General features: G+C 35.0%; 2 protein-coding genes across 2 annotated transcripts in view; both read left to right on the top strand.

The window, feature by feature from the left end:
• Positions 1 to 6,546: 6,546 nt before the first annotated feature.
• On the top strand, positions 6,547 to 9,898 carry LOC692940 (glutaredoxin; the record flags this gene model as incomplete). Its single annotated transcript, NM_001046781.1, is given in 3 exon segments — positions 6,547 to 6,765; positions 7,386 to 7,490; positions 9,249 to 9,898. Coding segments are annotated over 3 exon segments (351 nt in total). The 3' UTR covers positions 9,348 to 9,898.
• A 1,952-nt stretch (positions 9,899 to 11,850) lies between these two features.
• LOC101736686 (uncharacterized) overlaps positions 11,851 to 15,465 on the top strand; it is a 61,877-nt gene continuing 58,262 nt past the window's right edge. The window contains exon 1 of the mRNA XM_004931793.5: positions 11,851 to 12,060. The gene's annotated coding sequence lies outside the window, so the exon portion shown is untranslated. The remainder of the gene's footprint in view (positions 12,061 to 15,465) is intronic.

Raw genomic sequence — 15,465 nt, forward strand, 5'->3', positions numbered from 1 at the left:
GGGCAGCCGTTGTAACTATACTGAGATCTTAGAACTTGTATCTCAAGGTGGGTGGCGCATTTACGTTGTAGATGTCTATGGGCTCCAGTAACCATTTAACACCAGGTGGGCTGTGAGCTCATCCATCCATCTAAGCAATATAAAAAAAATTAAAAAAATGTTCCGATTTGCACTGCGAGCACTGTAAGGTGTGACGTCAATTTAGTACACTGCGAGCACTGAAGTATGAGTCTATGACTGCGAGCCATTCCTTTATAATTAGTCAAACTAGTAACTTTTTAACAAGGAACAGAACACATACCGTAAAATGGGGCGATTAGGGACAAATTCCAACTTTATGAGCAATTTTAAGGTAGTTGTTGATGTATATAATGCTACATCAGGATCAAAATGATTGAGTCTTGGGGGCATCTTTGTTGTCTAATTTAAAATTATGCAACTAGCATTCCAGTTTAAGCAAAAAATGCAAAAATAGGTGTAATCCCTATTTACCCAAAAATTGCGGTTAATTGGGACGAAATGAGAAATTTGCTAGGGTTGGCACTACTTTTATTTTTATATATAGTTTTAATTTATTTATTTATTTAGTTGCACCAACAAAGTGATCTACAATAAAAAAAAATTTAAAACTGACAAAAGTACATGGCAGACATCACCTCAATTATAGGTGCAATCGACAGTGCTGATATTTCTATCTGGGTTGAGAGATTAGGTGTATCGGTTATTCCATGGATTAATCAGATGAATACCCCCACTCTGAACAAATATTAAATATTTTATTATGTATTTATTACTTAGACATTTTTGTCCACCTTGAGATTTCATTGATCTTGTTACATGTCTCTGCAAAATCGACTTACTTATATTAGATTGCTTATCTATTTCAACTAAAGACTTATTCCCAATTTCGCTTCGATAAACCAGATTTTACCAACAAATTTAAAAAATATTGTTATAACTACATAGACAACCCTACAAACCTGTACCTATTTATACTTAGGTCGTTTCCATTTCACGTATTCTCATCCCAATTGACCCCTTTTGCGTTGTTATTTGTACCTAAGACGTCCCCAATATCCCCAAAAACAACAGATTTTTACATGTATTTTTATTTAATCAAATACATTAAAACCAATAACAACTGAGACTTACCTTTAATATATATGCTGGTTCAAACACTAAATAACGTTTATAAATCATAGTCGTCTTCTATTATTATCAAATAAATAAAAGAGAGCAAAGTTTCTAGCACTAAAATAATTACCACCACAGGAAGTTAATTTGAAACGCGATTTTTTATAAGTTAGCAGCTATTATCATGCATATTCAGAGTTGTTTTGTGAACTTTCAACATTCTACTATTAAACTACAAAAAAATTGAAGATTTTGCAACGAATATAAAACTTATATTGAGCGTCGAAAGATTTTCCCGGTTTTTTCCCGATTCGCCTTTCAATCCCTAATCGCCCCATTTTACCGGTATACACTGTATATACTATCATCAAGGTTTTTTGACGTTGTTATCACACCAAAAAAATATTGATTAAATTTAGTTACGTAATCGTATAGAAAATTTAAGTGTACTCTTTAGTTAAAGAAAATATTGTTTTTCAAGCAATTTAATGTATAATAACCTAATAACCGAATTATTGAAATTTGGTTAGGCACGGTAAAAGGGATCACGTGATCAAAGCACTGAGAGCATCTTACCTCGAAAACACCTCTAGTATTCACAGTAGAAAAATGGCGACGGTTTATAATGTCATTTATGGTATTTCCTGGGATACTGCGACTGTATACTGTCAAACTGTATACTGCGAAACGAATTTCTCCCCAGTAAGAGCACTGAACAGTGCTCATAGACTGCGAGCCTCGGAACATAGCCTTTACTGCAATTCATCACACCCAAACATTTAAAAATGCTTTAATCATACCATTTCCAATTGCTACACCAGCGTTATTATAAATAACTTGCTTTTTACACGTGGACAATTTTTTTACTTGTTCCTTAAGCAATATCTCTTTAGTTCTATCCTCTATGAAAGAAACAAATGAAAGCAGATATACAGAGCAGCATTCGTTTTTTTTTTGGGAATTCACGAAATGAAGAAAGACCTTTTGTAAATTATTTCATTTTGTTAATTTAATTTAAGTTTAAGCATGTGATAATAATAGTTTCTCAATTGTTTATTTTTTGGTAACGGTGCGCGTAAAGAAAAAAACATTAAACTTACAGGTAATTCCCATAAAGCTATTTCGCCTAATTTTTCTCTATTTGATTCCATTTCATTTCATATTTTTTATTTTGTACACACAGCTGTTAGAAAAGACACGTCAATAAGGATACAGAGTACAAGGGCACAACTTATTTCATGCTGAAATCTCTTCCAGTAGGCCCGCAAAAGGAAAGAAGAATTAAGAACACAAACCTAGTGCATACAGTAAACATTACATATAATAATATATACATATTAAAAGATACAAAACAATATATATACATACAAATACAGACACACACACACACACATACATATATATAACATACACACATATACTTACTTTATATTATAATACATTATACAAATATATATAATTTATTTAAGATGGTAAGGATAAATAATGTTCCTTAACAGATTTCTTGAATGCTGCTATGGTTTTGCACGCTCGTATGCTTGGGGGGAGGGAATTCCAAAGTATAACTGCTTGTACAGAAAACGATTTTGCGTAAGCATGTGTTTTATGAACAGGGCAATTGAGGAGAGTTTTAATGTGGGTTCTACAAGGAGCAATGGAGGGACGGGCATAGGTAAAGCGATCACGTAAATATTGTGGGTAGTTAGGATTATGTAGGATATTAAATAGGAAGCACAACAATCTAGTATTTCTGCGGAAACGGACTGGGAGCCACTTGAGCTTTTTGCGAAATTCAGAAATATGATCATATTTTTTGAGACCAAAAATAAAACGGATGCACAAATTTTGCAAACGCTCAAGCTTATTGAGAAGCTCCTCAGTGGCATCCAAGTAGCAAGCATCAGCGTAGTCCAAAATGGGTAAAATGAGACTTTGGGCAAGAGAAATTTTAGTTTCCAAAGGCAAAAAATATTGGAGACATTTGAGTGAATGGAATGCAAAGTTAACTTTGCTGCTAACATTGTTAACCTGCTCATTCCAGCTTAAGAAAGAGTTAAAAGTAACGCCAAGGTTTTTAACAGTTTCACTAAAGACAATTGGTTGGCCATTCAATATGAGAGATCCAATTGCAGAATGATTTAATGCACGAATAGCATATCTACTACCAATTATGATGGCCTGTGTTTTGTTGGCATTGAGTAAGAGTCCATGAGACGTTGCCCATTCATGAATGTTTTCCAAATCACAATTAACATCCTTGACTGCTCTATCAATTTCACTAGGTGCGCAGTGATGGTAAATTTGCAAATCATCTGCATAAAGATGAAAATTTGAGGATATCAAAGTAGTGACTGTGTTAATAAACACTGAGAAAAGAAGAGGAGAGAGAACACCACCCTGAGGCACGCCAGCATCAACAGCAACCCAGTCTGAGAAGGATTCATTTTGACGTGTGCGTTGTGAACGGCCCCGAAGATATGAATCAAACCACCTTAGGGCAGAAGTAGTAATGTTATGGGATCGAAGAATACCGAGCAGGATATCGAGATCCACGCAGTTGAATGCGTTACTGAAGTCAAGTAGTACAAGAATGGTTAGGGATTGGTTTTCAATTGCCCATCGAATGTCATCTGTCACTTTCAGCAACGCAGACACCGTGCTGTGTCCCGATCGGAAACCTGATTGAAAGTTGCCAAGAATATTATTGGAGAGGAGGAAATTTTGTAGTTGCTTGTGAACAATGTGCTCCAACACTTTCGAGAGAAAAGGAAGTATGGAGATAGGACGATAATGTGACAAAGACGAAGGATTGCTGGTTTTAGGTAAAGGGATAATATTAGCGGATTTCCAGGATATAGGAAAGGATCCAGATTGTAAGGAATGGTTAATTATGTTCGTTAAACAAGGAAGTAGTATATCAAGAATGGGGATAAGCATTTTAGAGCACAAGTTGTCACTACCTACAGCATGGGAAGAAATAGATAAAATAGCTTTACGAACATCATTGGTCGATACTGACTGAAACTTAAAGGAAGAATGTTTAGGCAAAGGGAGATTAAGTAACGTTTGCAAAGTTCTCGATTTACGACACTGATCAACTGAGAAAGAGGGTGTAGAAAAATGTTTGTTGAGTGCGTTTAAATCGAGACCGCCGCAGGACGTAGATGATACTTTTCCTATGCCTACGGATTTCAAAAATTTCCATACATCAGAAGACTTACGATTTATGAGAGATTCATGGAAATGACGTCTCTTGGCATCTCGACATAGACGATTGCACCGATTACGTAATAGTTTATAGTATGTTAGATTGCGCTCGGACGGTTGACGTTTTAGCCTCTTTCGAGCTTTATCTCGGCAGGCCATCCATTGCTTAATTTCAGGAGATAACCAAGGCGCTGGCTTATGTTTGATTTTGACACGCTTGATGGGAGCATGATGGTCGTATAATTCTAAAATCGACTCCGTGAAAAATGCTACCTTTCCATCTATATCCAATTCATTGAATAGCGGCCTCCAATCGATTAAGCCTGCATCACGTCTCAATGCCTCCATGTTAATGCCTTTGTAACTGCGAAGAAATAGAAACTCAGACTTACGCTTAGGAGCCCGCACACGGAGAGATAAGAAAATCAAGTCATGGTATGAAAATGAAGCGGTTATTTGACCATGAGTGTCAATACTACTAGAAGAAGATACCATCAAATCTAATAGAGAGGGAGTGCAATTTGGAAAATGATGAGTGGCTGAAACAGGCAATATCCTGAGATTATGAGAACTTAAAACAGATAATAGTTGCTTAGATCGAAAATCATTCTTCAGCATGCAAGTATTAAAATCCCCCATCACAATAATATGATCGGCCAAAGAACAGTGATTAGACAGCAATTCATCAAGACATTCAAAATAATTAACACGAAGATTAGGACTGTAAAAAACACCTAGTAAAATTTTAGTGTAATGCAGTGTCAATTCGATTAAAAGATGTTCAGCGGATTCAGAATATTGAGATGGAGACACACTTACAATTCTGAACTCGATACCGCTTCGCAAATAGATTGCTACGCCTCCACAACCTTTGCCTACTCTGTCATTACGAATTAATACAAAGCCGGGAATTGCGTATTGAACCGATGGAATGGATGGTTTAAGAAATGATTCAGAAATCAGTAAAGCGTCAAGAGTATTGCTGCTAATAGATGCCAGAAGATCTGAATAATGACGAGGAATACTTTGAACATTTACATGTGCAATATTTAGGTTGTTAGGGAATGAGGATAGTTCAGCAGAAATCTCATCGTGCAGATGTATTGAGGTACATGAATCATTGCCATCATCAGCACTCAAAAAACTGCTTTCAGACGAAGAGCAGGAGAAAAATGTTTCATAACTAAATAAATTATTATTCATAATAATATGGTAACTTAATAATAATAATAATACTTAAATAACATACACTATTAATATAATATAACAAAATGAAAATAATACAATTAATATAATAGGTAAACTAAAAACAAATAAACAAGTATATAATATTACTCTTAATCAATAAACTAGCAATTAACTCCCAGCTCAACTGATCAATCAATAAACCTGGAAGAGATTTTTAACATGTGTTAATTACACAGAGTTAGACGTGTAGATAGATATCATTGATTAACATCAATGATTTAACTTACATATTAACAAAAGAATAGCTCACAGTGTAGACAGTGACTTGCAAATGTGTTCTTAAATATGATTTTTTTTTTTTTTTTAGTAAAAGAGCATATTAACATAAGCAACACTATACTAGATAATATCAGAAATTAATCTATGGATAATTGTCGTAGGCTGAGCGTTTTAAATAATAAAATACATGTCATGAAATTTGAAAATAATGTTCATTCAATACCATTTCATTTATAAATTTTCTGTTCTTTTGTAAAAAAACATTTGGATGCATGGGTTATGATTTATTTGCCTGCCTAACTGACGAAATAACAACAAACAGTCAATTGACTATGGCAGTTAGTGCCCTGCAAGCTTTAGACCAATATATGAATATATTAATCTACTTTTGGAGATTTATAATGGAGAATACTAATTTTGTCTTTTTACTCGGATTTTTTAAGAAACACGATTGCGACAACCCTCAACTGAAACATAATGGAAAGAAAAAAATTACATGGATTTGAAAAAGATAAATGAAGAATACTTAAGAATTGGCTTTTTGCCTTGAAATATAAAATTATATATTAAAAATATAAAACTTAAGAATTAGCTATATGGCTCAGTCCCATTGCCTTTCTCTTTAAGAAAAGCCCTACTACTACTACTTGATAGAACAGACAAGGCTGTATGGGCTTAGATCCCCTTGTCTTTCCTAATAAGGAAAAATTGTACCAAAAAAAAAAAAGACAATAGCAGCATCCCAAACGATGACGTGATTGCTACAAAAAATAAAAACCTGATTCATATTTTCATCTCGAAATTCAGTACATGGGTTCTCAGTCTGGAAAAATTACGCGTTCATCTAAAATGGCCGGATCTATAGACATTCAACAGTTTATCAAGGAAGCTATCTCCAAAGACAAAGTTGTAGTGTTCTCCAAATCTTACTGTCCTTACTGTAAGCTGGCAAAAGATGTAAGTAAAATTATTGTTTCTTAAAAGTTATTGTCATACTTACTTCGTCATAATTCTACTCGTAATACTCAGTAACGTATCAAAATACCAATAACGTATCAAAGTGCCTAAAGGCAAAAAAGGACCAGCTATCAAAATATTTGGATGAATCAGTGGGTGAATCATTTAACTGTTTAACTTGTCCTTTTTTGCTTTAGCCTTCAGCTTGTCAATTTAAATTACCTAGTCCGAGTGTATAATATCGACGAAGAGAATAGGTGGACATTGTTAAAAACTATGACAGGATAAAAACAAATTATTGAAAGTTGACGAAATAATTTCACTTTTATGCTCTTGGTAATTCTTCATTATTTGGAGAAACTGATTATTAAATAATATTGTGACCACATGTGTTTTATGCTTACTTTTAAAGTCATTAGGTACTATGCCTAACTAATGCCTTAAAATGTTAGATGTTTTACAAGATATCTTTTATCATTACATAAAACATTGGTACATAAAAATATTGGTGTTTGCCAATAGGATATGAACACATCCAGTTCCATCGCTTAATAAGCTATCTTTTCCCTAAGGCTATAATAAAATAAGTGTTAAGTTGAAAAAAATCAAACTAATTTCAGGTTTTTGAGAAAGTGAAGCAACCAATTAAAGTTATTGAGTTGAATGAACGTGATGATGGAAACACCATTCAAGATAATCTCGCACAACTGACTGGTTTCAGAACTGTAAGTAATTTGACTAGTTAATGGAACAACCCCTAGACTGATGCACTGCAAACAAATGTGTTTTTAATTATATTAAATGCTGTCCATGAGTCACGGTAACCACTTACCATCAGGTGGTCCGTATGCTTGTCTGCCTGTTATGGCATTAAAAAAAACTACAATACACATTGTGTACAGTAAAATCTGTAAAAAACGAAATGGTCTTGAAAAGTCTGAGCCCAATATATGAATATATCACTTACTGGTTTATCACTTGATCGTGGTTTCAAAGAGGGTTGATTTGGACAAAAAACCTTTTAGCTGCTTAACTTAAAAATGAAAGAGGCTAAGAAACAAATTACTACCTTAGGAATGCAACATTTCAGTTTTAAAAAAAACATAAATTAAAAACAACTCTGAAAAATAATAATATTAATCTTCTACAAGTCAAGTATATAAATATCTTACTAATTTTCTATTAAATATTTACCAAACAACAATTCACAAAGTTAGGTAGTAAACCTACAATAATTTACATTCTTTGTGACAATAATCATGGTCACATTAAATTGCTATTTAAAAAAATTCCATGATGTATGTCATTAGGTGGTTATGGTCTGTGGTTTCTTTATCACTATTTTACTGTACTATGTGGTTATGACAAGAATTAATAGAAATTACTATACAAATGTATATTTTTTAATCTGTAAAACTTGGTAATTTCTTTGATTGCTTTATTGTCGATTCTTTTCTTTTTTGAGACCACGGGGTTTGCGTTTTGATCCTCGTCTCAACTTCTATATATAAGAGTCTCAGATATCAAGGCAGAACACAATATGTCATGCCTCTTAGTGCTCATTTATATGTAATATACATTATATATATACACAGTTATAAAATTCTAGACAAATTGAAGAAACAATGTATAAAAAAAAATTATTTTAACCTATCAAATCAGAGAACTCCCAAATGTCAGTTTTATTTTTCACTTATACCTAATACAAGTACTTAAAGATAATTAATGTCTAACTTATCTACTATCTAGTTGAAGACATGAGACATAAGTAGTTAGATAAAGCAAGCAAAATGCTCTGCGATAATGGACTAAATTACTTTCAGTTCTTTTTTTAAATTATTGCTTATACTTGTAAAGAAGCTGGTACGAAGTTTTTACAGGAGCCTATAAACATCAACAATGTAAATGTTTGTCACCTGTCTTGACTCTTTGTCACATGTTCTAAGACTTCGTTCTATAGACGTTAGTTCTAAGACTCAGTTCTATATCAAGGCGGGGTGGTGTTACCCGCTTTTCTATCTACATTTACTTACCTATTTAAAACAAAAAATTGCAAAAACACTTCTGCAAACATTTTCAAAATTTTTTATAATATCACTAAAGCTAACACTGAGATGTTTACCTGCATTTTAATAAAAAAAATTAATTGCCATTATAGGCAGACGAGCATACAGCTCACCTGATGGTGAGTGGTTACCGTCGTCGATGGACTTCAGCAAAGCCCGGGGCTGAGCCAAGCTGCTGCCTACCCAACACACTGACCACCAATAATTTAAAAAGAAAAACTTGCAATACATCATTTTGTTAGAAACCATCGTATCCCATGTATTTGTAGGAAAGGAAATTAAAATTTTTAAACAAATTTTTTCGTTTATATATAAAAAAAATAACCAAAAATAATATTTTAACTCTTTCACTACTACATTAAATGTACATACTACTAATAACAGTATATAAATAATTGGATAATATTATATTTACAGGTACCTCAAGTCTTTATAAATGGCAACTGTGTGGGAGGTGGCTCTGATGTTAAAGCATTGTATGAATCTGGAAAATTAGAACCTATGTTAATAGGATAAATTTCAAATTAATTGTTTTATTATTATTTGCATATTTAAATTTATATTTTGGTGTACATATAAAATGTTATTTACGTTTCAAGTTAATTCAGGGCTGTCTGTGTTCATATATCTATGTGCTGACGAATCCGTTTAAAAAAAATGTTTTATTAAACAGTTTACTCTCAAGAAGACAAATATAATTATCCGTGGTTTTTCGTTGAAATCTGATATTTAAAAATATATGTTCATGTTGTAATTTATTTTTTAACCTGCAAAAATGTAGCCTGGACAGCCCTCAATTAGCGGACCAAATATTACGAATGGCAGTCAATATTCAAATTGACATTCCGACAGAACGTGCGCTCTGAAATAATTTTTTTTTTCATCTTATATATTTATAAAACTATGTTATTACGTACTAAGTAAAATTGACAAATTTCGACTCTGGTATCATGTTAAAATGACGGATAAAAAAAGAGCACGTGAGAAAACGTACAGACATTTCCTATCCGGTGTGGACCCGACCATTACTTATGCATTATTAATATCGTATTTGTATTATTTACACATACAATACCTACCCAAGAAAATCTGTCTGTATATCACTTTAACGTACATTTCTACATGGCTCGAAAACACGAGAATATTATTATACAGAAATATCTCCATAAAAAACTGACAAGAATGTGACAATCGTCTTCACTGTCGTGCCTATTGTGCGTAAATGTAATGAGAAAAAAATCCCTTAATTAAATTAACAACCGATCACTATCACAGTAATGTAAACCTTTAATAATATCTTAAGCCACACAATAAAGGTTATGTAGTTATGAAAAAATATATTTATTTGGTCATGCAGCGTAAGCACCATAAAAAAGTTCTATTGGAATTAGTTTATTGGCCGGTGCTTTTAATTTTGGTCCAGTTTGTAAATGTATGAAGCTTAAATTTATAAGTTATGTATGTCACAAACGCAATAAACCACAATACATTTTATGTTAATAATGTTATTTATGATATTATACAGACATATTTAAATCAAAAGAGCTTTTTAATTCGTAAACCTTATCAGATATTTTTGCGTGGTCATCATTAATTTTTTTATCATAGTTTTGCTAAATTATATTTCGCTAGGCTGCCGGGCCGAATATTCTTGTTGGAGTGTCTAAGCTTATAGATCGATCTAGTTTTTGGCCGCATTTCTTCTATTCTGGGTAACAAAATTTTCGACGGCCCGTCTAAGTTAGTTTTAATTGATTTTTTATTGAATTAATCGAAAACCGTAGAAAATTTAGTTTTTTGTTTAAATCATAATAATTTAAGGAGTACGGCCGGTGCGATGCTTGAATATGAGTAGTACCTAGACTACCTAGTATTATTCATAATAAAAAAGAAAACTCATCAGCTATTCGGTACATTTTTGATGCCTCTAATCGATCCGGAAACATCTGAAGTCAGCATCGGAACGTTACTTCGATAGGGCTATGCGTCATGATAATCGTCTTATCGTTGCCGCCGCTGATTACTCCCCGAATCCAGATCACGCAGGAGCCACTCACTGTCGATGCCGTAGACACGTCCTTACGGAATCAATAACTCTTGCATTAGACGCCTTCAGCTCTAACACTCCGGTAACCGTACTCGTCGAACTCTTTGCAGAGTTTGTGCAAACTAACCCATAAATCAACCCCTGAGTTTCTCGCCGGATCTAAGCGAGTCTCGATTCGGATCGGGTGTAGATTCATAAACGAACCACTTGCCCTCATGTTGCCAGGTCTCCTTTGGAGGCCTCCGGGCCACTAGTAATCTCTCATTCCAAAAAAGTAACGCTCCGACGCTAAACTTAACTATAACCTACTTATTCGGTGACATAGATCTAGGCAATCCCAAAGACTGTGCTTAATTATTATAATATTGCGGTAACATGATCAATACGTATTCATAAACGCTTCGCTACGATGAGTTTATTAATTCGATATTTTTGAAATTTTCTATTTCTTTTGTTCAATATACTAATAGGTACTTTGTCAGTCAGTTCAAGTCAATATGAATCGCACAACATTAATTAATTAATTATCTCAACATTAGGAATAGAAAACAAAAAAAATTATATTCACACATAATTAAATTGATGCACCGAAATCATTCCCGTAAATGTGGCATATTAGCGATTAGCCTCCCCGTGACGCGCAAGAGCCCAATTGTTCCGAATTAATTTTAGAGATTCCTCCATAAATCCTTCAGCTAAAGTCACTCGTGTCCCCTTCGTAAACGGTTTATTACGCGCACGGGATGAAAACATCAGGCTCACTCAAGGCCACTACGCGAGGGGCGAGACCTTGCGTATTCATTCTAATATTATACGTCCTATGTCATTGATAAAAGCATCGTTTTTGCGTAACGCGGCGTATGGTGTTAAGGTGTTGTGCGCGAATGAGATAGAAAAGGCCAGGGACGGCAAAACGAAGGACCCCAGTCGCCGCCGCCCTAGCGTGCTAAATTCGCGCAACTGCCGCTAGTCGGCGCTACGAGCCCGCCCTAACAACATGATGTTAATATTATATCTTCGTTTTAACCAAACTAAAATATAAACAAACATTTACTGTTTTTAATACCACTTCTAAGTGTTTTTAGGAAACTTCTAATAGATGCGTGTACTTGACTTCACAAGCGATATTAAACTTTTGACAAATCATGTGACATGTTTGGAAAAAGAGAGGGAAGCCTTAAGGTAAGTCACAAATGTGCGTCTAGATTTACATTTGTTTACACTTTCCGTTGCATATTTACTTCTCAAAAGGGACAGCTATTTAAAAAGGAATTCTTAGTATTATATTTAGTGTGAATTACGTATGTCGTTACTTTTCTTATGAATGTTTGTGTTCATAATTGTATTGTTTTTACAGACAATTAACACATTGGTATTTTTTGTATAATTTTGTGGAATCATAACAAGTAAGTAATTATTTAGAAATGTAAAAAATATTTTTAGGGCTCTGTATACGTATAGTTGTATGTATAGTCGCAGATGACATAAATCGAAAATCTTACTATTATTTTGTCGTTTCCGTCTGTCCGTATATCACAGGCGTGTCACTGGAAGACTTAAATATTATAACAAATGATGTTAATAAAACGCTAAATAACAAGGAAACAAAATAACTAATACATTCGAGGACAGTCCAAATATAGAATGGGAGGAAAAAATAATAAATATTACATTAGCTTTTTTGGTAAATCTCCAAAACTGTTACTCAATTTTCTGGTTCCGTTTTTTATTTAAACCCATAGTTGTGTAGGTGCTTATGACAAAAACTTTGTGTATGAACCAAACAAGTGCGTGTCATATAAAAACAGTGAATACTTCCATACTTAGCACGAATATTCACGTTGTCTTGACTAACAAAACCCAGCAAAAATTTAGTCCAACGTTTCAAAACTTCTACTCTTATATCTTTAAAAGCACGATATACGCAAATATTAACTTAAACTAAAAGAAAATAAGATACAGAAACCCACAAAATGAACATTACTGCTCAATCTGAGGCTCAAGATTTAAAGTCACTATTGGTTTTGTCACAGCTGACTTCTTCAAACTCGAAGAGAACACGTTAGGTACTAGATTAAGATACCATTACCATAAATAGTTGACGACGTAATTATGTGACTTAAGCTGACTAGGTTCATATATTCGTGTATCCCAATTAATATCAGGACAGACAATTACTATGTAGGACAACCTTACTTTCATACACAATGTGTGACAAAGGCATTATACGTTTTATTTTTGGTAAATATTCCAATCATAATTACAGTGGAGATCGGCATGTTTATATTTAATAAGGCCATGCGTAAGTCACCACAGTACCTACAAGGATTTATGTTACTTTATAATTATGAAACATTTACGACCCAAACTTCTACATTGTCTCTGATAATCAAGCGGCTCTTAAAGCGGGCATGATTTGAAGTTAAAACAGACTGTCCAAAAGGTCACTCACTTACATTTTTTTATTTTTTTTATTGCTTAGATGGGTGGACGAGCCCACAGCCCACCCGGTGCCAAGTGGTTACCGGAGCCCATAGACATCCACAACGTAAATGCGCCACCCACCTTGAGATACAAGTTCTAAGGTCTCAAGTATAGTTACAACGGCTGCCCCACCCTTCAAACCGAAACGCATTACTGCTTCACGGCAAAAATAGGCAGGGTGGTGGTACCCACCCGCGCGGACTCACGAGAGGTTACATCCGCTGGAAATTTATTGAAAGTGGCTCTGCGAAAAACACCGGCACAACTACATGCCTTGCTGTTAGGATTCTCTGATCTGCTCGCAATAGGCCAAGAATCTAACTAGAATCTTAAGAGCGTAATGTACATCGTAAAGACATACGCTAAACTTGCAGCTGAACCTGTATGCAAGTGTAGCAGTAGCTAACATAGAACAATAATAGAATAAGTTTGCAAATATACTAGTTCCGAAAAATAACATTGGGACCATCACTCTATCGAGCTGTTTGATCCGCTCGATAGAAGATATACCCTTTTTGTTTTCCACTAAACAAGTATTGTGAAGAAGATGAAGAAACCTCCTCTTCCACAAAGTGTAACTGCTATTCCTTAGACAGTAAAAATATTTATGTGTCGAGAGCACGTTCTCTGCCCCGAAAACGTAAAAATTATCTGTCCAAAGAAGGTAGTTCAATTTATGTTGGACTTGGAGCTGGAAAAAGACATTTAAAACTTAGAATTTGTTACAAAATATCAAAATGAGTCGCAGATAACAAAATATAATTTTATTTTTTAGATTTTAAAATTTCACCGATCAATTCAATAATAATAACTTAATTTTTTTACCTATGCCGACAGCCTTGAGAGGCTATTGCAGCTTTACCCTAGCGTATTTTTTTTATTGCTTAGTGGGTGAACGAGCTCACAGCCCACCTGCTGCTAAGTTGTTACTGGAGCCCATAGACATCTAAAACATAAATGCGCCACCCACCTTGAGATATAAGTTCTAAGGTCTCAGTATAGTTACAACGGCTGCCCCACCCTTTAAACCGAAACGCATTACTGCTTCACTGCAGAAATAGGCAGGGCGGTGATACCTATCCGTGCGGACTCACTAGAGGTCCTACCACCGGTAATTAGGCAAATTATAATTTTGTGAGTTAGATTTATTACGCGGGTTACTACACGATGTTATTCCTTCACCGTGGAAGTCAATCGTGAACATTTGTTAAGTACGTATTTCATTAAAAAATTGGTACCCAGCCTGGGGGATTTGAACATCGTTGTATCGCTAGATACAAATGCACCAGACTTTAGGCCACGATGACTTCCACTAGGTGAGCTCTCGCGGCTCAAACCGGAAGTGTTGCTAACACTAGCCCTAGCAAGAGCAGTGCTTCGCAGAATCGGCCACCGGATCGGAAACTTGACTCACTGAGAAGATCCGGCGAGAAACTCAGTGGGCTAGTAATAACGATGAATCAGTGAAGGAGCATCAATTTTACAGTAATCAAACAATAATTATTAAGTTTAGTAGCGATTGAATCAAATTATAACTGGTTGTATTTACTGGTGGTAGGACCTCTTGGGAGTCCGCAAGGGTAAGTACCACGACCCCGCCTATTTCCGCCGTGAAGCAGTAATGCGTTTCGGTTCGAAGGGTGGGGTAGCCGTTGTAACTATACTGAGACTTTTTTTTTTTTTTTTTTTTTTTTTTTCCTACCTAAGCTGATAGCCCTAGCGGCTATTTCAGCGTAGCCTTAACTTTAGTAGGTGAGCTCACGGGGCTCAAACCTGACGATGTTGCTAACACGAACCCTAGCAAGAGTCGTGCTTCGCAGAATCTACCACCGGATCGGAAACGCGACCCACTGAGAAGATCCGGCGAGAAACTCAGTGGGCTGTGTCTGAGAGTTAATTTACTCGTCGAGCCCTTCGTCGCAAGCGACGGGTTCGACGAGAACGGTGACCGGTGCTTGAAGTACCTAAAAGCACCGTTAGTGGATCAGGAGGATCCGAGATGACGTGTATACTGAGACCTTAGAACTTATATCTCAAGATGGGTGGCGCATTTACGTTGTAGATGTCTATGGGCTCCAGTAACCACTTAACATCATGTGGGCT

Source organism: Bombyx mori, chromosome 3 (assembly GCF_030269925.1).
Source record: "Bombyx mori chromosome 3, ASM3026992v2".
Classification (NCBI taxonomy): Eukaryota; Metazoa; Arthropoda; class Insecta; order Lepidoptera; family Bombycidae; genus Bombyx; species Bombyx mori.